Source organism: Urocitellus parryii, chromosome 1, assembly GCF_045843805.1.
Source record: "Urocitellus parryii isolate mUroPar1 chromosome 1, mUroPar1.hap1, whole genome shotgun sequence".
Taxonomy (NCBI): domain Eukaryota; kingdom Metazoa; phylum Chordata; class Mammalia; order Rodentia; family Sciuridae; genus Urocitellus; species Urocitellus parryii.
The window spans coordinates 283,366,005-283,386,446 of record NC_135531.1 but is presented as its reverse complement, the minus strand read 5'-3'; the positions used below and the strand labels follow the sequence as shown (position 1 = coordinate 283,386,446).

The following is a 20,442-nucleotide window of genomic DNA, read 5'->3' as shown; positions in this document are numbered from 1 at the left end:
GCTGCAGTTCCTCTCACAGTGCCCGTTTTCCAGAAATACAGAGGTACTGACCACACACATGACCATGCTCACTGGGGCTGCCCCAGGGTCCTCACTGGGGAAATGGGAGAGTCTGAGAAGTCACATGTCCTGACTCTGGCCCACGGTGCAGCTGTCAACAAGGGCAAGAAGACAAGCTTCTGTTCTCTCCTGGCAAAGAGTCACCCCCAGCCACCCGCCACACTGGAACTTCACACGCAGTGTGATGGCGTGTGCTCGGCCTATGCACACAGATTGCACGGGTGCACATGCTCAGAACACGAGAAAGCCTGAGTTACGGGCATTTCATCAGTACCAACACGCCCCCCGACATGCCGTGTGCATTTATGGTGAAAACACAACCAAACAACACACACAAACACAAACGCTCAAAGCACACAATCCCAAAGTGCCCAGACCCCACAGCTGGTGCACACAGGCAAAGCTCTTCCCGTCTGCCTCAACCTGCCTCCTCCGTGACTTACACCTGGCTTCTACCAGGAGTGTGGCCTGGGTGTCTGCCGCCTGCGAGTCTGCCCCAGGAGCAGAGGCCCCACATGCCGCAGGGTGGACTGGCCAGGGCCAGCGGCCTGGGGAGCAGGTGGGAATCTGTCCATTCCCCTTGGTACAGCAGACCTGTGTGTCTGTGGGGTCCTCAGAGCCAGGGGCTGCCGCAGGCCATCAGGATGATCTGAAGCTCACCAGCGCGGCAGCCCAGAGCCAGCAGAGAAGCGGAGGGAGGGGGACAGATGTGCTCTGGGTTGAGGGGCTGCTGTGTGTAGTGGCCCTGGGTTCAGTGGTCAGGGCTGAGAGCAGGGGCCATGGGACAAGATCCTGGCCACGGAGGGCTCTAACCAGGGTTGTGTTTGGGGAACACACATTCCCAGGGCCAAGGAGCCCGCGAGGCCAGGCCTAGGGCCTGTGCTCCCGCCGACTCTGGGCGGCCTTCCCAGGTGTCTGCTCCTGCATTTGCAGGAGAGGTGCTTCCATAAAGAGGTTTGAGGACCTGAGACTAAGGTTTCTCACACCTCCCAGATTCTGGACCCCAGGAGGAAATCTTCTAGACACTTAGGTGTCCCCAAGAAGAGCTCAGTGGTGGGGAAAGCCCAGCCGGCCCTGGGTCGTTTAATCAACATGACCAGGCTTACTAGGAGACAGGACCACATGACAAGGCATAGGCCTTGGAACCAGTCAGGCCATGGGCAACAATCTATGGCACCACCGATCCTGCCCACAAGTGCCCATTTCAACTTCTGGACATTTCTCTTGACTTTGGTCTTTGGGCTCCCCCCGACTCTTAGCCTTGTGCCTCCTGGGGTGCAGGATGTGCTTTACACCCAACCCTGCACTCTGAGCCTGTGGCTCTAGCTCCCAGGCCGCCGCAGGGCTGCCCAGAGGTTCAAGACGGCTGGCGGCAGCTCCTCAGGGACTTGGGGAGAAAGGTTTTTGTCTGCTCAGGAAGGCCCTGGTGATGGCTGACCTTCTTTTTCCCTCTCCAGGTGAGCCCACCTAGCACTGAGGGAGGAAGGAGCAGGGTCCTGGGGACTGTGGGCATGCCTGGAGCAGCCTTGTCTGAAGCCAGGTTCCCTCGGAACTTCTCAGACCTGTGAGCAAGACCTTCCACATCTTCCTGCCACTGGTCTGAGCCAGCTCTCTGCTACTTGCCACCTGTCTTCAGGAAGGTGACCCCAGGACTGTTCCTGGGTGTGCCTTGTACAGAGACGCTGTGTGTCACCCCAAGGCACTCTTTCCCTCCCTCAAAGCCCACCCTCCACACACTCAGCAGACCTCCCTGGGCCTCCCACCACTGCCCACCACCCTGCAGGTCTCCAAGGTCAGGGCCATGGAGACACGCTCTGACTGGCAGGCTCACGGGCACCTGAGGTCAGATGCTTCCTCAGCTGAGAGCTGCCCCTGCCTCTCCAGGGCCTCCTGCTGGGCCAGCAGCTGGACTCGCTCCTCAGTCAGAGCAGCCTTGGCCTTCAGGGCTTGCTGCAGAGTGTCCATCTGGGTGTCCTGGTCCTGCAGGCACTGTGCCAGCTGCTTCTCCAGGGCCTGTTTTCTGCATGTGACCTGGGGGAGGGGGACAGTGTAGCAGAGAAAGAGAGTAAGTGGGTAGGTGGGGGGCTGCTGAGGGAAATGAAGGGCGTTGGAGGAAGAGACCTTCTTCAGACTGGCCCAGAGGTGAACTTGGAGGTCGTGGGTAGACGTGGACGTGCTGAACCTCAGGATGCACACGCACCTTTTAGAACAGAGGGCAGCTCAACTCCCCGAACCACAACAGAGATGCTGTTAAGCTGGGCTCTTCCAGTGAGGACCCAGCCGCCACACTCCATTGGGCCACGAGTTTCTAGGGGCAGGACACGTGTCTGGACGTGTCAGTAGCAGTAACAGAGGAAGAGTGGTGCCGGCCAGCGGTTCCACAAGGGAATCAAGAGGTTAAGACAACGTGTGTCCCGGGAGAGAGCAGGGTTCAAAGGAGCCAAGATCCTGAGGAGAAGGGAAGCAGGAATGGGCCCACCATGTGCCATCTCTTCTCTGTTCAAACCATTTGCTGATTTAAAGTCCAGGCTGAGAAACTGATAGGCCAGGGGACTAGCCTCACGTCATCTCAACAGACTCAAAGAAAGCATTGAGCAGAATTTAGAGCTCCTATTGATTTTTAAAAACCTCAGCCTACAGGAATGAAAGGGATATTCCCATCAAGCACATGCCAGGTTTCAAGTTTTATTCACAGAAGACCTGACTCCAGGAGTAGTGGTGAGTCAGAACTGGACTACCCTTCAAACACACCTGTGTGCCTCCGTCACTGATTGGATGATAGTGTTCATTTCCTCCTTTCATTGCCTCTCAGAACCAAAGATAAAGCCCTCAAAGAATGGCATTGTCAAGAACGTCAAATTGTTTATAAAACTTTGTATTTATGATATCTGGCATTTAATCAACATGACCAGGCATACTAGGAGACAGGACCACATGACAAATACAACAACACACATAAAAACAGAAAATAGACTAGACACTCCCTCACCCCCACCAGCTCTCCAGATATTAGGGTTGTCAAACATAGAATTTAAAATAGCTGACTAGCATGTTCAGAAACCAGATTGTAGGATGTAGAACTGGATACTAAGTATGAAAGGAATGATTTTAAAATACAATAGCTAATATTAATAAATAATAGGTGAGTTCAATGGCAGATTAGTCAAGGTAGGAGAAACAATGAATCATCAGGAAGATAGGCCAAAGAATACTCTGAGTGAACCATGAAGAGAAAAAGGATAGAAAACACTATGATAGAAGACCAGGAGAAAGGCCCACCATGTGTGTAATTGGTCAGATTCCAATTCCTTTTTTTTCCCCAGATACCAGTTCTGACAAAGACATTACAAGAAAAGAAAATACAGACTAATATTCTCCATGAATGTACAAGCAAAAATTCTTAGCAAAACATAAATTGAATCTAAAAATATATAAAATGAATATTAACTCATGACCCATTAGCATTATCTCACATATGCAATGTAGGTTTAGAATTCAAAATAGTAATGAATATAATTTATCCAATTAACAAAATAAGGGCAACCATGATGTCATCTCAACAGACTCAGAGAAAGCATTGAGCAGAATTTAGAACTCCTATTGATTTTTAAAACTCTCAGCCTACAGGAATGAAAGGGATATTCCCAATCTGATAAAAGGTATCTATAAAAGGCATATAAATAGCATCATAGCTGATATTAAACATTGTATCATTCCTTCATGGCTGAGTTTAGTGGAAGGATGATCCCTCCCCACTCCTATTCAACTTTGTTCTGCAGGTCATATTGTGTAAGAGAAGAAAAAAGAGAAGATATTGAAGAAGGAAGTACAGTTGTTACTCAGAGGTCCACCACATGAGTAATTTGTCAGATTCCAATTCTGGCAAAGACATGACAAGAAAATAAAGTACTCATGAGCATAAATGCAAAAATCTGTACTTATAAAATGATAGTAGATAAATGAATTTGCCACGGTCACATGTTTAAAGTCAATACGTGACATTATATTCCTATATATTAGTAGTGAACAATAGGAAAATGCAATTGACCAGCAATGCAATTTACAATGTCAAATCTTGAAGTTAATCTAATAAAAAGGCCTCTATGCTGAAAACTATAAAACATGGCTGCAATAAATAAAATGTAGACATGATTCTCCTTGTTCATGGGTATACTATATTCACGGATAAAAGACTCATTGTAGTTAAGATTTGTCGTCTCCTCAAATTGACCTATAAACTCAACCAAATCCTATTCAAAGTCCTAACAGGTTTTTTATAGGGGTGGGTATGAATTGCCAAGAGGATTCTAAAATATAGATGACTGTGCAAAGAATTCAGAAGCAGATTGAAAAAGGAAAGCAAGTCAGGAATATACATACTACATAATGTTAAGAGTTTCTATGACCAGACAGGAGTTTTGGTGAAAGAATGAGGAGATAGATTTATGTGCCAAGTCCCACATGTACAATTTATTTTCAACAAGTTGCCAAGATAATTCAAGGATGAAGGAGAGTTTCTTTAAAAAATGGTGGTGGAACAGCTGGATATTAGTATGAAAAATAAGGGGCCTTAGTACAGTGGTTCTTGAACCTAAGTGAATCACCCGGGAGGGGGGCTAATCAAATTTCAGATTTCTGGATCCTCTTCGTGGAGCTTCTGAGTCAGTGGGTCTTGGGTGGGGCATGAGAATTTGCATTTCAAAAGTCCCCAGATGGTGCTTATACTGCTTCAACTCACTTGGGAAACCACACAAATAACTGGAAATGAAGCAAAGACCTCAACTGAAAGTCAGATAAAGCCTAGGAGGCTGTCTTTTTGTCCTTAGGCAAAAATCTCTTCAGAAAATACTGACTTGTGAACTGGGGATTTGTTCAGTGGTTGAGTGCTTGCCTAGTGTGCACGGGGCCCTGAGTTCAATTCCCAGCACTGCAAAAAAAAAAAAAAAAAAAAAAAGACACACACACAAAAAACTTAAAATTAAAAATTTGCTAAAGTTAAAATTTTATGTCCATCAAAACTATTATTAAGAAAACATGGGCTGGGGCTGGGGCTCAGTGGCAAAGTGCTTGCCTAGCATGTGTGAGGCACTGGGTTCGATCCTCAGCACCACATAAAAATTAACAAATAAAATAAAGGCATTCTGTCTGTCCACAACTACAAAAAAAATTAGAAAAAAAAGAAGACATCAAAGTAAGGCACCAACTTGGGGAAGAATTGGCAGTGCATCTGTCTCTCTGATGAAGTACTCGTGTCTGCGAGATAAGAAGAATTTCTAGATACATCCACAACCAAAATATGAGAACACAATCTTAAAAATGGGCAGAAGACCTGAGCAGACATGAATATTGAATAAGCTCGTGAAACACCAGTAACTCATGGGCCAGTGTGAATTGAAAGCTTGGTCACGTGTGACTTCACAACAGAATTGCTAAAAAACACAACATCAGATGTTGACAGACCAAGAAGATGAAAAGATCTTTGATAGATTCTAAGATGCAGATTTGGAAACACCCAGTTACAGCAGAGTCTTGGGGGACGGGACCTCAAGGCTGGAGAGCGGCTCCTCTTCCGCGTGGTGACTGTGGCAGGTGCTGGATTTCAGTTGTGAACAGGGACTTGAAAACCGGACTTTGGAACAGGAAGGGAGGCCTCAATGCTGAGCGCCGTGGTGGCACTCTGGTGGCACTCAGAGGACCAGGATAAGGTGAAGACACCCCAGACCCAACCAGGAAAGGCCTCAGCACCATGCCTGAGTGCATCCGTACCTCTGTGGTCCCCGAAGCTGCCCCGGGAGTGGTTTTAGTCAGCTTTTGGCTGCTGTGACCAGAAGAACCAACAAGAACGATTCTAGAAGAGGAGAAGTTGATTTTGGTGCCTGGTTTCAGAGGTCTCTGTCCGTAGATGGCAACTTGTTGGCTCTGTGCCCAGGGAGACGCAGCGCATCATGGCGGAAGGGAGTGGAGGCGGAAGGCAGCTGGGGACTGGCTGTCAGGAAGCAGGGAGAGCGCTGCACTCACCAGGAACAACACACAAACCCAAAGCCACAGTCCTGGGACCCACCTCGTCCAGCCACACCCCACCTGCTTCTGGTCACCACCCAGTTAGTCCCACGAGTGGATCAATCCCCTGATTAGGTCACCACTCTCCTTCTCGAGTCACTTCCGAGTGTTCTTGTATCACCTCACACATGAGCTTTGGGGACACCCTTTATCTAACTCAGAACAGGAGCCTACACTTTCCTGTGTCTGGGACCCAGCAGGGACTGGCCTTGAGGACGGCCTGGCTATGGGAGAAATCTGAGACACAGCTGCTCAGAGCTCCGGGCGGGGAGCCAAGCTACCAACAAAAGTTGCTCTGCAATATGTCGAGTCAGCTTTTTCACTGCTTGACGGACGGACGGACGGGGCCAGGACAACTGTCGAGAAGAAAGGTTTATGGAGGGCTCACGGTTTCAGAGGCCGGCTCCATTCCTCAGGGCTGGAGACGAGGCTGAACCTCAGCGTGAATGTGTGGCAGAAGGAGGCGGCTCACATCATGGTGCTCAGGAAGCAGAGAGAGACTCCACTGGCCAGAGACAAATCTACACCCCACAGCCACGCCCCATGCCCACCTCCTCCAGCCACACCCCAGCTGCCCTCAGTCACCACGCAGTGACCCTCAGGTGGCTGATTCCTCCCTGCCGGTCTCCCACACGAGCTTTGGGGGACACCATGACAAATCAGGACTGTCCACCCGGAACTCAGCCAGGGGAGGGAGAGGGCCTGGGTGGGCCACATTCGGGCCAAGGGGTGGTGTGTCGTGGGTCGGCCACCGCGCCGCCCCACCCCGCCCGAGGGCCGAGCGGGCTCCAGTGCACCTCCTCTCTCTTCTTCTGCCCTTCTCCTTTATTTATTTTCTTCTCCTTGTAACATTGAACATTTAATTTCATTTTCTTCTTCCATCTCTTTCTTTCCTCTACAATTAAAAAAATCTTTTTTTTTGATATTTATTTTTTTAGGTGTAAGTGGACCCAATATCTTTATTTTCATGTGGTGCTGAGAATCGAACCCAGGGCCTCACATGTGCTAGGCAAGCGCTCTACCACGGAGCACAGCCCCAGCCCAATTAAAAAATCTTTAAGTTCATCTTTTCTTTCTCTTTTTTCTTCCACTTTCTTGTTTCCCACTTTTTAATTTTTCCTTTTTTTTTTTTGTATTATTTTCTTCTTTTTTAAAAAATTGTGTGTGTGAGAGATCTGTGTTACTGGGGATTGAATCAAGGCTTCGTGGATGCTGGGCAAGTATTCTACTGAGTTACTTTTCCAACTCATTTTACTTATATTTTGAGGCAGGGTCTCACCATGTTGTCCAGGCTGGCCTTGAACTTGTGATCCTCCTGCCTCAGCCTCCCAAGTCACTGTGGTCACAGGTGTGTGCCACCCCTGCGCCCAGGCTACTTAAATTTTTTTTCTTTATTAATCAGCGACTTTTCAGCTCATTCTGTATTATTTTGCTCCTTTCTATTGTCACTGACGCTGCAGTGGTGGCTGTTTTTGTTACGACGACATTGCCATACCTGGCTTGTTTGGATCCAGCAGTTGTTCCTCTCATTCATGTTCTTCTTTCTCAGCAGGCTGCAGATTGAGCCCAGTGCCTCCAGCATGTGGCAGGCATTTGGTGCTGACCTCCACCCCCAGCCCAGTTGTAAGAAACCGTCTCAATCCAGCCATGACTCAGCCCCGCTCAAACCTGAGCGAATGATTTGTCTTAAACAGAAGGCGAGATAAGTCTCTGCCCCAGGTAAGCAGGGCTGGGGAAGCCCCAAGTCCTCATCTTGGCCATTCACCCCATAGCTACAGCAAAGAGGCACCACACCGTGAGGGACCGGAGCAGAGGTGGCTCCCACACCCTTTCCGACGGCTCGAGTCTGGAGGAGTGACCAGAGAGTGACCTGATACACACAACTGTCTGCCTACACCTGCCTGAACTTCCACAGGGTTCCCACCTTGTGAGACACACAGGGTCACTTAGGTTCCAACGCAGCATGTGTGTGTCAAAACTCACTGATGACATCCCCCAACCACGGGGAAACGCACTGGTCTCCATTTGGAATTGAGCTCAGCACTGTGCCCAGCCTGGCTCTCCTGGACGCATGCTCATTAGGAAGCCCTCACACAGAAACGGAAGGAGGTTCCACCCAAGCAGATGCACGAATCTCAACACGGAGACACAAAGACTCTGAAAACCCAGACAACACGGCTTCTTGAGAAGCTAACGGCTCTAGAAGATCCACGGCTGACTCCAAAGATACACGAAGATAAAGGGTTCAAAAGGCTAATTTAAAAAATGACTGATGAGTTTAAAGGGAACGCAAATAAACAACTGAGTGAATTCAGGAAGGCAATTCAGGACATAAAAACCAACTTAATAAAAAGTAGAGATTCTGAAAAAGAACAAAACAGAAATATTGGAAATGAGAAGCTCAATAAGTCAAATGAGAATTCAGTTAAAAGCCCCACCACAGACTAGATCCAGCAGAAGAAATGCTGGGGCTTGAAGAGACAGTTTGAATGAAAGAAGCCAGACTCAGAAAGACAAGTGTCACAGGTCTCTGTCACAGTGGACCTGGAGCTGGGGGAATGACACCAAAATGTCAGGGACCAGGTACACTAGTGCACACCTGTGACACCTGAGGACCAGGCAGGGGACTCCTAGTTCAAAGTCAGCCTCAGCAAATCAGTGAGACTTGTTGTAAAATAAAGAATAAAAGGGCTGGGATGTGGCTCAGGGGCCAGGCACCTGGGTTCAAACTCGGTACCAAGAAGGAAAGAGGAAAGTCTGGTGCTGACTCCCTGGCGCCACGGGCTCCACCAGGCCCCGCCACCTGTCCACAGCCCGGCCTCACCTGGTCCACCTGCTCCTGGAGCTGGGCCTTCTCACACCTGAGCTGGGTCACCTGCCCCTCCAGCTGCTCCTGCCGCTGCTCCAGGCGCCCGCAGGCCTCCTGCAGGCCCCTCCGCTCTGCCCGTGCACAGGCCAGCTGCTGCCCCAGCTGCCCCAGCTGCTCCTGGGCAGCCCCCTGCTGCTGCTCCAGGGCCTTGTGCTGCTCCCGCAGCTGGACCCGCTCCTGCTCCAGCTGAGGGAAGAAGGAGTCGTCTGCACCAGCCCCACACCACACACCCTGGCCCCACGAGGCAGGGACTCTGCCCAGGCTGCCCGGGGCACTGCCCTTCCTCGCTCAGGCCCCTGTCCATCCCGTCATCTGCTCTCAGGAAGGGGCCTCGGTCGGGAAGGAAGAGGATCTGGGGGTGAATGAGCGGAGGCCCTGGAGCTGGGCCCTCGCTCACCTGGAGTACCACGTGGCTCAGGGAGCCCTTGTCCCGGGCCAGCCCCTCCATCAGGGCCGCCATGGCGGCCAGGGAGTCCCGCTGCTCCACCCCCTCCGACTTCAGCCGTGTCACGAGCAGTTCCAGGTCAGCGTGGCTGGACTCAGCCTGCGGGCAGTGGCCATCCAGAGGGATTTCAGGGAGGAACTGGAAGATCCCCGGCAGAACCCTGGTGCTGGGAGAGAATGAGCCCCACCTGCACAGCTGTGGGGGCTGGGCCTGGGCGGGACGTGGAGGAGTCCCCTTGTGGGGGTCTCTGGCAGAGAGTGGCCCCGACCCAGGCTCCAGCCGGAGGGGAGACCAGGCTCAGGGAGAAGCCTGGGAAGCAGGCATCCCTGGTGGGGGGGCGGCCGGGGACCCAGGTGGGCACGCAGAGGGTGGGGGTGAGGCCTGGGAGAACCTGGCACTGAGGGGCATGGCCCGTACCCGGGCCAGGGCGCCACGCAGGCCCTCCCTCTCGCTCTCCACTAGGTCCCGCTGCAGCTGCGCGGCACTCAGAGCCTCCCGGGCCACGGCCAGCTCCTTCCTGAGCCCAGAGACCTTCTCCTCCAGCTGCTGCAGGCGCCTCTGTCTGAGGTCAGGGACAACAGGCCAGGCGTGAGGTGGCCCCAGGGTGAGTGGGGACGCCCAGGAGACCACAGGCAGGGCTACCGCCAGCAGCCCCTCCAAGCACAGAGTCCTGTGAGAAGCATGGGGTTTTGGGGTCTCCCCAGGGTGGCCCCAGGCACATGCCTGGGGGGGGTGGGCACTCACGGGGAGGACCATGTCTGCTAGCCCACAGGGGGATATCCCCAGGGGCAGACTCTGGGCTGAGGCAGGGGTCTGGGCTGGGCCGGGCGGGGAAGAGCCCCCTGCCCCTCACTTCCCTGCGGTGCAACAAGTAAGGCAACAGGCCCCCAGCGGATGGACTCTGAGGCCAGAGAGGGACGAGATGGCCCCAGGCCACACAGCTGGGCACAGAGCCGGTCCTCTCCGCCCACCTGGCCTCCAGCTCCCGCTGGCTCTGCCTGTCCTGCTCCGCCCTCCGTAGGAGGCTCCCCTGCAGCTCTGCCTCTCCCAGATCCGCCCTGGCCCTCAGCTCCTCCACCAGCGTCTCCAAGGCCACCTTGTCCCTGGGTGCACGGGAGAGGTCAGGGTGGCCCTAGGACCTCACTGGACACATTCAGTGTGTGCCCAGGAGGGTGGTCAGCGGGACATGGTGGACACGGGTCCCTGGAGGTCGCAGCAGGTGGAAAGGGCTCCGGGAGGCACAGGCAGGGTCAGGGCTAGGGTCAGGGGCAGGGTCAGGCTGAGGGCAGGAAGGAGCCCAGGGCACGAGGGGCCTGAGTCTGTGTGGTGCACATGCTGAGTCCCCTGCTGGACACCTCCCTGGCTAGCACACCCCAGGACCAAGGTCTCACCCCTGTGCCCTGCTGCACCCAGCTCCAGTCCGTCTGCCCTGTCCTCCCCATCGGCTGCTCCTCCTCCACTCTGGCCCTCAGCATCCTCAAATGACCCTTGGAACCGAGCCCTCCTCCCTGCCAAGGGGCAGTCAGGCCTGTCCACCTGACCCTAGCAGATGTCCCCGCCCTCTGTTCCTGAGCACTGTGGGCAACCCTTCCTCTGGGCCAGGCCCCGCTGCCCGGCTCGCTCTCCTGAGCCACAGCTCTCACCCTGCACCCCGCCCAGCTCCCTGCTGGGAAGGACCCTCTGCGCCGGCCTCATGCCCTGCTTCACCTGGATCCCCACACCCTGGTGGGGCTGTGCCTCTGCCTGCCCTCTGTCACCTCCCCCTGTGCCTTGCAAGGTGGCACTGGCACTGCTGCAGTGTCCAGCCCTCCCTCAGGCCACCCAGCGGAGCTGCTGTGAAGGGTGCAGGTCCAGCCCCTGCGCAGGGACAAGAGGGCATGGGCTGCATCTGTCTGCTCCTGGGGTGGCCTCCTCCTGCAGGAAGCCTTCCTGGCCTCAGCCGGCTCACCCCAGGCCCTCACTGCCACAGCCCAGGCGGAGGCGTGTGGATGGCCACCCAGGGCCTGAGGTCCTGGGGGCCAGGGAAGGGCCTCCCAGAGGGAGTCCTAAGGCAGGCAGGCGGGAGACAGAGCCGCACTGGGCCTGCTGGGCTGGGGCTGTGGTGCATGGAGGCTCAGCCTGGGGACAGAGGGCAGTCCGCACCGGGATCCCCTGTGTACAGTAGGACGGGACACAGGGCAGGGGTGACCTGGAGGTTCAGTCGGGAGGCTCGGCCTCCTGCACGCAGTGTGGGCTCTCAGAGCCAGCCCTGCTGCCCCTGCGATGCCCGCTTCCTGCTACCTTCCCAAGAGCTCTGCCGTCCTCTGGCAGTGCCTGGCCTCACGCCTCTGGGCCTCCAGCTTGCCCAGGAGGGCCTCGTGTTCCCGAGTCCTGCTCTGCAAGAGCCTCTGCGAGGCCCGAAGCTCCTGCTGGCACGTGGACAGCTGCTCCTGGAGTCTGGCCGTGGCCTCCTGGGAGGACTGTAGCTGCAGATGCAGCTCCTGCCGGGCAGGCACCCTGTGAGCCGAGAGGCCCCGGGCTCCCACTGCTCCAGAAGGAACCTAGAACCAGAGCCCTCCCTGGCTCTGTGGGGCCCGGGCTCACCAGGGCAGTGGAGGGGTGGCCTGAGCTGACCTCCCCAAGCTGAGGGAGACACGGCGCAGCTCTGCCTCCACGGCCCCGGGGACCACAGCCACCCACCTGCTCCCGATGCCGCCGTCTCTCAAGGGCTGTCTGCACGGCCCGCAGTGCTGGGTCCAGGTGGGCAGGGGAGTGGGCCCGTGGGGAGGACGCAGCCTGGCGGGGGGACGTGGCCCGTGGGCGGCTGCTCAGCTGGCTCCGCGCCTCCTGGCCATCAGTGCTGCTGCCCCCTGCCAGCTCCAGGCTCCCGGAGTCCCCCAGAGCCACCTTCAGGGTGAGAGGGGAAGGGGCGGGGAGACGCGGGCTGTGAGGAAGTGGGCCTCCCGCAGTCCCTGTACCACCAGGGCTCAGGATGGGCGCACCTCTGTGATGCTGGCCAGCACCCGCTGCAGGGATCCCACCTCGTCCCTCAGGGTGTCCAGGGCCAGCTGGCCCCCGTCCCTGTCGCGCTGGGACTCCTGCAGGGAGAGACCCTTAGCCAGGCAGACAGCTGGCCTCCAGCCCAGCTCCCATTTCCAGCCCACGCACCGGTCTCTGGCCGTCGGTCCTGCGGGAGTCCACGGTCCTTTCCCGTGACCCATTCTGCTGTGTGAGCTTGTCCACCAGCAGTGTCTGCTCCGAGAGTCTGGGGAGGAGCTGGGGGTAAGTGAGGGGCCTGGGGACGGCCTGGTTTTGTCCAGATTCCTGCTGCAGTGGGGCCTCCCTATGGTGCCAGGGCCACACCTCTGCTGATCTCATGCCTCTCCTGCTCTAGAACCTTCAATGGCTCCCATGGTCTCAGGAGTGAAGCACAGACCCTGAGCCAGCCTTCAAGGCCACACCCTGGCAAGCGGAGGAGATGTGGGTGTCCTTCCTGGCTCACCTGGCCTGCAGCTCCGCCTTCTCCGCATCCCAGCGGCCCTGCAGCTGCAGCATCTCCCTGACCTGGTCCCGCAGCCGCTGCTCTAGGGCGCTGGTCGGGCTGCTGGCGGCCGGTCGCAGGTGGGAGTCGAGGCTGTGGCAGGCGGCGTGCAGACGCTGGGCTGTCCAGGCAGCCTGGGCCTGCATGTCCGCGAGAGCCCTGGAGAAAAGGCCATGCCGTCGAGGAGCCTCAGGACCGGGGCAGGCTCTGGGCCAGGAGGTGTGCAGCCGGGTCACATGGCCGCTGGCCGTCCTGGGGGGCCCCACAATGGCAGGACAGCAAGCTCATAGCCAGGGCAGGGCCAGCAGGGCTGAGAAGTACCTCGAGGGCCATCAGGGTGGCCTGGGACAGGCTCTCGTGGGGCACCAGCAAGAACTGGCCAGACCCAGAAGCTCTGCAGTGGGAGTCCTCCTGCAGCCAGGCCACCTGCTCCCCCCCTCCCCCTTATTCACCCTCCCCCACTTCCCCCTCCGCCTGTCCAGCCAGGGCCCTGACAGGGTGCCCCTGTCCCCTGCTCAGGAGTGGCCTGGGCACAGATGCACTTACCTCTCCGTGGCCACCCGCAACTGGGCCACGTGTCCCCTGAGCTCTGAGACCTGTCTCCACAGGAGGAGGAGCTGCCATGGCTGCCCAGGGCCCATCCGCTGGGTCTGCAAGCAAGAGGCCCATGTCCACTGCAGATGGGGGCCACTGGCCCCTGCTCACTACTCTCTAGGGGTCCTGCTAAGCTGGCTCTGGGGAGGCTGCAAGTGGGACTTGTATCACCTACCAGGTCCCAAGGTCCCCGTGTCCCACAGGCAAATAAGTTCTGAGCTCCCCACCCACCCTGGGGACAACGCTAGGTCCTACGGAAGAGGAAGACGCCCGTGTCCTCCCAGGGCATCCCAGGGAGGGGTCCAGGGGCGGGGGAGCAGGCCCCACATGCTGCACTCAGACCTGCACAGCCCTGAGGGGGGGCTGCCCCTCCCCTGTCATCCCAGGTCGCGGCTCCTACCCGAGGGGCTCTGTGGATGTCAGGGTAGGCCCAGCGCCCCAGAGTGCAGGGGACAGGGTGGGCTGGCTGCACCCCGGCAGGGACAGCTGGGGCTGGGGCTGGGCAGGACGAGTCAGGGAGGACGTGGGGAGCAGGCCCCTGCAGGGCCGTGTGCACCCAGAGGTCCAGCCTCGCGGAGTGCAGTCCCACCACCTCTGCATCCTGCACTCTGCTGCCTCTGGCCAGATGGCCGCTGGAACCCACAGGGTCCTCAGGCCCAGGGCTTTCCTGGTCTCATGGCCTGTCCTGCTGGTTCGGCCCCACCCAGCACTCCTCAGCCAGCTCTCAGGAGGCCACGCCACCCCTGGCTGGACCCCGCATCTGAGCCTCTCCCCTGGCGAGCCCAGGACCCTTCACACACCCTCAGTGTAGTGTGCCGGGCCACAGCGGGGAGCTCACTGGGGCCAGGCACACCCCACCTCTGGAGTGACCATCCAGGGTGGGAAGAGACATCTTCTCTGCACCACCCCACGGAGCCCAAGTCTGCAGACCCAGCCCCTCTCCCTGGGCAGGCTGGCCGGCCACAGTGGGAGCTATTGAAGGTTCTAGAACAGCAGAGGCGTGCGATCAGGCAGACCTGAGTTGACAGCTTCTCCTGGGTCCACATCACGATGCTTTGTCTCCTTCTGTTTGGGGTGATTTTTTATTTTTTAATTCATTTTCTAGCTGTTTCTTTCCCGTGGAACTTTGTGGTACCTCTTGGAGAACCAGGGTGAAGCCTCAGGCGGACCTAGTGGGGTCTGGAGCCAATGAGGCAATTTCTTGCCAAACAGAGAAACTTGTTCCTTGACCCAAGGGCCCTGAGGCTGAGCCAAACCCAGGCACATCCTGCGTAGTGTCCCCAGTGCAGCAGGGCAGGTGGGCTAGAGGGTGAGCTGCAGCTTCAAGCCACGCACGCACGCCACACTCCCAGGCCACACGCACACCCACACACACCCACGTACACCACGCACACACTCACACACACACACATACACCACACACACACACACACTCACACACACACACATCCACACACGCATTCACACACACCCACACACACATCCACACACACCCACGTACACCCCACACATGCATTCACACACACCCACGTACACCACACACACACTCACACACACACACATATCCACACACGCATTCACACACACCCACGTACACCACACACACACACATTCACACACACACACACACCCACACACACTATGTGCACACAGGCACTCACAGGCACTCCCTCACACACACACGCTCACACACTCACATACCATGCCCACGTGCACACACGTGTGCCCACAGGAGAAGCTGCTGTGCAGCATCTGGAGGCAAGAAGACACGCTGTGGAGGTGCAGGCGACACCCCTGGGCTCCTGCAGGCCAGAGCGAGCGTTTCCCAGGCGTGGCCCCAGCACCATCAGAAGCAGATGGAATTCCTCCTGGAAGATATTGCCTTCCCCCAGCTCCCCAAGAGGTTCCACAAAGTTCCACAGGAAATAAACAGCTAAAAAATGAGTTAAAAAATAAAAACCGGCTGTGGCTGTGGCTCAGTGGCAGAGCACTTGCCTCACATGCATGAGGCACTGGGTTCCATGCTCAGCACCACATAAAAATAAATAAATGAAGATGTCAGGTCCATCTACAACTAAGTGTGTATATCTACAAATGATAAAAGGTCCCCCAAACAGAAGGAGGCGGGGCACCGTGACGTGGACCCAGGAGAAGCGGTCAACTCAGGTCTTGGAAATGGTGGACACTGGACCACAAGATAACTGTTTCTCACACGCACCCACGAGCCAGGAGGTGGACGCGTGGCCAGCGGGATGCGTGGGAAGGAGTCAAGGAGAAGCCTGCGGGGCTGGGATTCATGCGGGCGATGTGCCCAGTCAGAGCCCAGAGCAGGAGCAGCCTGACGGTGCAGGCTCCAGGAGCGCCCGGCCGTTCTGGCCACCAGGAGGGGGCCTTCCACTGGGTGGGGGCAGAGGGCTGGGCCTGGTGGTGACTCCTTCCCCACACAGCGAAGGCCCAGGAGCCCCATGAGCTCGAGCAGGACGAGCAAGAGCAAGTCCACAGAGACCCTCGGGCAGCTGCACACGGCCAGGCCAGGCCGAGCCCCCTGGAGCTCCAGGGGGAGGGTCCACCCCCTCTGGCAGGGCAGGGGCGGAGGAGGCGCCTTCCCAGGGCAGGGAGGACCCTCCCAGACCCCTCCCCAGGAGCAAAGGCCAGAGTGAACTCGGGAGCCCCTCCCAGGCACCCCGCTCACAGGAGGAAACTGTGTGGGTGCCGTGGGACCACCCGCTGCACCCCAGGACTGGTGATGGGGGAGCAGTCTCAGCAGTGCTGTGTCACAGTCCTGCTATTAGAGATCCCTGTGGTGGCAGACGCAGCTCCTGGGGACACCCTACGAGACAGGGCACCCTCCTTCCACCTGGGGTGGTGGCAGAGGGTCCACGGCTGCTGTGGACAGGAGCAACAGCTATGGGGGCCTGCATGGCCAAGTCCAGCCCTGCCTGCTGGCTTTACGCCCACAGCTGGTCTTTCTGCCTGAGGCCCAGACCCGGGCAGCCACCCCCTGCTTCCGTCTCCACCTGGAGAGAGCATCTCTTCAGGTGGGTTACGGAGAGATCTTGCCCACGGTGTGTAGGGCCATGGGCCTGCATCAGACCCTCTCGCTGAGGGCCGTGGGCACCTTCAGCCCCTCAGAGCCTTCTCAGCTACAGAGAGCCCGCTGGCCAAGGCTGCACACCTGGGTCCAGGCCAGGGAGGGGTCATCCCCGCAGGCGAATACTGTGGACGGGCAGTTGCAGGGAGCCGCGGGGCCCAGCCAGGCCCCTTCCAGGGCTCTGCCCTGCAGCCAGACTTGCACAGCTCCTCAGTCCTCAGGGGCTGGGTCTTCCCCCAAAAGGAGAGGGGCTGGGGTGTCCCCACTCCACTGACCACTGTGACCCAGCCCAGGATGAGCCCTGGCCCCAGGAGGGACCTGGTGAAGTCGCTGTACCCTCCCTGGTCCGTGACCCACCCACCGGCAGCATGCACAGTGGTGGACCCCTCTGGTGTGTCCACCCAGGTAGGACCCCTCTGGTGTGTCCACCCAGGTAGGACCCCTCTGGTGCCCAGCCGCACCTCCCTGTGCTCCAGCTCACGCTGCAGGCGGAACATGCCGCCGGTGGTGTTGGCCAGCTCCCGGGCCAGCTGGCTGTTGGCCTCCTTCATGTGCTGCAGCTGTGCCCGCAGGAGTGCGTTCACCTGGGAAAGGCTGCAGCTCCTGCAAGACGGGCCTCCTCAGAGAGGGCTCAGCCCCAGTCCCAGGCCAAGGCTCCAGGGGCCCCAAGCCCCTGGGCCCGGCTTTACCTCATGCCACGCTGACCCCCGCCATGGCCCTCTCAGAGGCCAGCATGAAGGGGCTCTCCTAGCCCAGGCCTCGCCCTGTCCCCAGCTCTGCCCCGTGCCTCTGGCTCTCAGTCTGGGAGGCCCCTGGGCTCTGCAGGGGTCACCTGTGGAGAATGGGGAAGGAGCCCCTGGGCAGGCCAGCCAGAGAGGGAGTCAGGGGGCCTGGGGGCACAGCCCTGGGGCCTGTCCTGCAGCAGGTCTGCATGCACAGCAGTCAGGGACCCCCAGCTGCTGGGGAGGCTGGCGCCTCTGAGAGCCAGACCCCCAGACCTGCTGCAGGACCACGAGCCTCGGCCCTGGCCTCCTCCCCAAGGCTGGTTTTCAAAATGCTTCTAAGCACTTTCCAGATTCCCGGGGGGAGAGCCACCTACAGCTTCAGGAAGCATTCTGAAATGTTAAGCCTCCCAGGTCTGCCCTGCTGGGGCCCTGCTGAGAGCCACTCTGTCCCAAGACCCTGTCATAGGGCTGGGGACCTGGGGTGCTGGAGCTCCAGCTGGAGTGCTGTGACAGCCTGGGTGGGGCCATGAATGGGGGGCTGAGGTTCCTGGTGGGGTGCTAGGTGAGTGCTGGGTTAGTGCTGGGGCTGGGTTAGTGCTGGGGCTGGGTTAGTGCTGGGGGCTGGGTTAGTGCTGGGACTAGGTTAGTGCTGGGGCTGGGTCAGTGCTGGGGCTGGGTTAGTGCTGGGGCTGGGTTAGTGCTGGGGCTGGGTCAGTGCTGGGGCTGGGTTAGTGCTGGGGCTGGGTCAGTGTTGGGGCTGGGTCAGTGCTGGGGCTGGGTTAGTGCTGGGGCTGGGTTAGTGCTGGGGCTGGGCTAGTGCTGGGGCTGGGTTAGTGCTGGGGCTGGGTCAGTACTGGGGCTGGGTCAGTGCTGGGGCTGGGTTAGTGCTGGGGCTGGGTTAGTGCTGGGGCTGGGTTAGGGTGGGGTTAGGACTGGGCCTGGGTTAGTGCTGGGGCTGGGTTAGTGCTGGGGCTGGGTTAGTGCTGGGGGCTGGGTTAGTGCTGGGACTAGGTTAGTGCTGGGGCTGGGTCAGTGCTGGGGCTGGGTTAGTGCTGGGGCTGGGTTAGTGCTGGGGCTGGGTTAGGGTGGGGTTAGTGCTGGGGCTGGGTTAGGGTGGGGTTAGTGCTGGGGCTGGGTTAGGGTGGGGTTAGGACTGGGGCTGGGTTAGGGTGGGGTTAGTGCTGGGGCTGGGTTAGTGCTGGGGCTGGGCTAGTGCTGGGGCTGGGTTAGTGCTGGGGCTGGGTTAGGGTGGGCTTAGTACTGGGGCTGGGTTAGTGCTGGGGCTGGGTTAGTGCTGGGGCTGGGTTAGTGCTGGGGCTGGGTCAATGCTGGGGCTGGGTTAGTGCTGGGGCTGGGTTAGTGCTGGGGCTGGGTCAGTGCTGGGGCTGGGTTAGTGCTGGGGCTGGGTTAGTACTGGGGCTGGGTCAGTGCTGGGGCTGGGTTAGTGCTGGGGCTGGGTCAATGCTGGGGCTGGGTTAGTGCTGGGGCTGGGTCAATGCTGGGGCTGGGTTAGTGCTGGGGCTGGGTTAGTGCTGGGGCTGGGTTAGTGCTGGGGGCTGGGTTAGTGCTGGGGCTGGGTTAGTGCTGGGGCTGGGTTAGTGCTGGGGGCTGGGTTAGTGCTGGGGCTGGGTTAGTGCTGGGGCTGGATTAGGGTGGGGTTAGTGCTGGGGCTGGGTTAGTGCTGGGGGCTGGGTTAGTGCTGGGGCTGGGTTAGTGCTGGGGCTGGGTTAGTGCTGGGGGCTGGGTTAGTGCTGGGGCTGGGTTAGTGCTGGGGCTGGGTTAGTGCTGGGGCTGGGTCAATGCTGGGGCTGGGTTAGTGCTGGGGCTGGGTTAGTGCTGGGGCTGGGTCAGTGCTGGGGCTGGGTTAGTGCTGGGGCTGGGTTAGGGTGGGCTTAGTACTGGGGCTGGGTCAGTGCTGGGGCTGGGTTAGTGCTGGGGCTGGGTTAGTGCTGGGGCTGGGCTAGTGCTGGGGCTGGGTTAGTGCTGGGGCTGGGTTAGTGCTGGGACTAGGTTAGTGCTGGAGCTGGGTTAGTGCTGGGGCTGGGTTAGGGTGGGGTTAGGACTGGGGCTGGGTTAGTACTGGGGCTGGGTCAATGCTGGGGCTGGGTTAGTGCTGGGGCTGGGTTAGTGCTGGGACCAGGTTAGTGCTGGAGCTGGGTTAGTGCTGGGGCTGGGTTAGTGCTGGGGCTGGGTTAGGGTGGGGTTAGGACTGGGGCTGGGTTAGTGCTGGGGCTGGGTCAATGCTGGGGCTGGGTTAGTGCTGGGGCTGGGTTAGTGCTGGGGGCTGGGTTAGTGCTGGGGCTGGGTCAGTGCTGGGGCTGGGTTAGTGCTGGGGCTGGGTTAGTGCTGGGGCTGGGCTAGTGCTGGGGCTGGGTTAGGGTGGGGTTAGTGCTGGGGCTGGGTTAGTGCTGGGGGCTGGGTTAGTACTGGGGCTGGGTTAGTGCTGGGTCTGGGTTAGTTCTGGGGCTGGGTTAGTGCTGGGGCTGGGTTAGTGCTGGGGCTGGATTAGGGTGGGGTTAGTGCTGGGGCTGGGTTAGTGCTGGGGCTGGGTTAGTGCTGGGGCTGGATTAGGGTGGGGTTAGTGCTGGGGCTGGGTTAGTGCTGGGGCTGGGTTAGTGCTGGGGCTGGGTTAGTGCTGGGGCTGGATTAGGGTGGGGTTAGTGCTGGGGCTGGGTTAGTGCTGGGGCTGGGTTAGTGCTGGGGCTGGGTTAGTGCTGGGACTAGGTTAGTGCTGGGGCTGGGTTAGTGCTGGGGCTGGATTAGGGTGGGGTTAGTGCTGGGGCTGGGTTAGTGCTGGGGCTGGGTTAGTGCTGGGGCTGGGTTAGTGCTGGGACTAGGTTAGTGCTGGGGCTGGGTTAGTGCTGGGGCTGGGCTAGTGCTGGGGCTGGGTTAGTGCTGGGGCTGGGCTAGTGCTGGGGCTGGGTTAGTGCTGGGGCTGGATTAGGGTGGGGTTAGTGCTGGGGCTGGGTTAGTGCTGGGGCTGGGTTAGTGCTGGGGCTGGGTTAGTACTGGGGCTGGGTTAGTGCTGGGGCTGGGCTAGTGCTGGGGCTGGGTTAGTGCTGGGGCTGGGCTAGTGCT

At 58.3% G+C, this 20,442-nt stretch overlaps 1 protein-coding gene across 1 annotated transcript in view; it reads right to left on the bottom strand.

Moving 5' to 3' along the window:
* The window catches only part of Crocc2 (ciliary rootlet coiled-coil, rootletin family member 2), a 61,781-nt gene that overhangs the window by 31,237 nt on the left and 10,102 nt on the right, over positions 1 to 20,442 (bottom strand). The window contains exons 5-16 of the mRNA XM_077795296.1: positions 17,101 to 17,242; positions 13,501 to 13,604; positions 12,916 to 13,113; positions 12,582 to 12,678; positions 12,416 to 12,511; positions 12,114 to 12,320; positions 11,715 to 11,914; positions 10,406 to 10,537; positions 9,852 to 9,996; positions 9,387 to 9,533; positions 8,945 to 9,175; positions 1,898 to 2,091 (exon numbers count right to left, since the gene is read on the bottom strand). Coding sequence (XP_077651422.1) covers positions 1,898 to 2,091; positions 8,945 to 9,175; positions 9,387 to 9,533; positions 9,852 to 9,996; positions 10,406 to 10,537; positions 11,715 to 11,914; positions 12,114 to 12,320; positions 12,416 to 12,511; positions 12,582 to 12,678; positions 12,916 to 13,113; positions 13,501 to 13,604; positions 17,101 to 17,242 — 1,893 coding nt within the window. The remainder of the gene's footprint in view (positions 1 to 1,897; positions 2,092 to 8,944; positions 9,176 to 9,386; positions 9,534 to 9,851; positions 9,997 to 10,405; positions 10,538 to 11,714; positions 11,915 to 12,113; positions 12,321 to 12,415; positions 12,512 to 12,581; positions 12,679 to 12,915; positions 13,114 to 13,500; positions 13,605 to 17,100; positions 17,243 to 20,442) is intronic.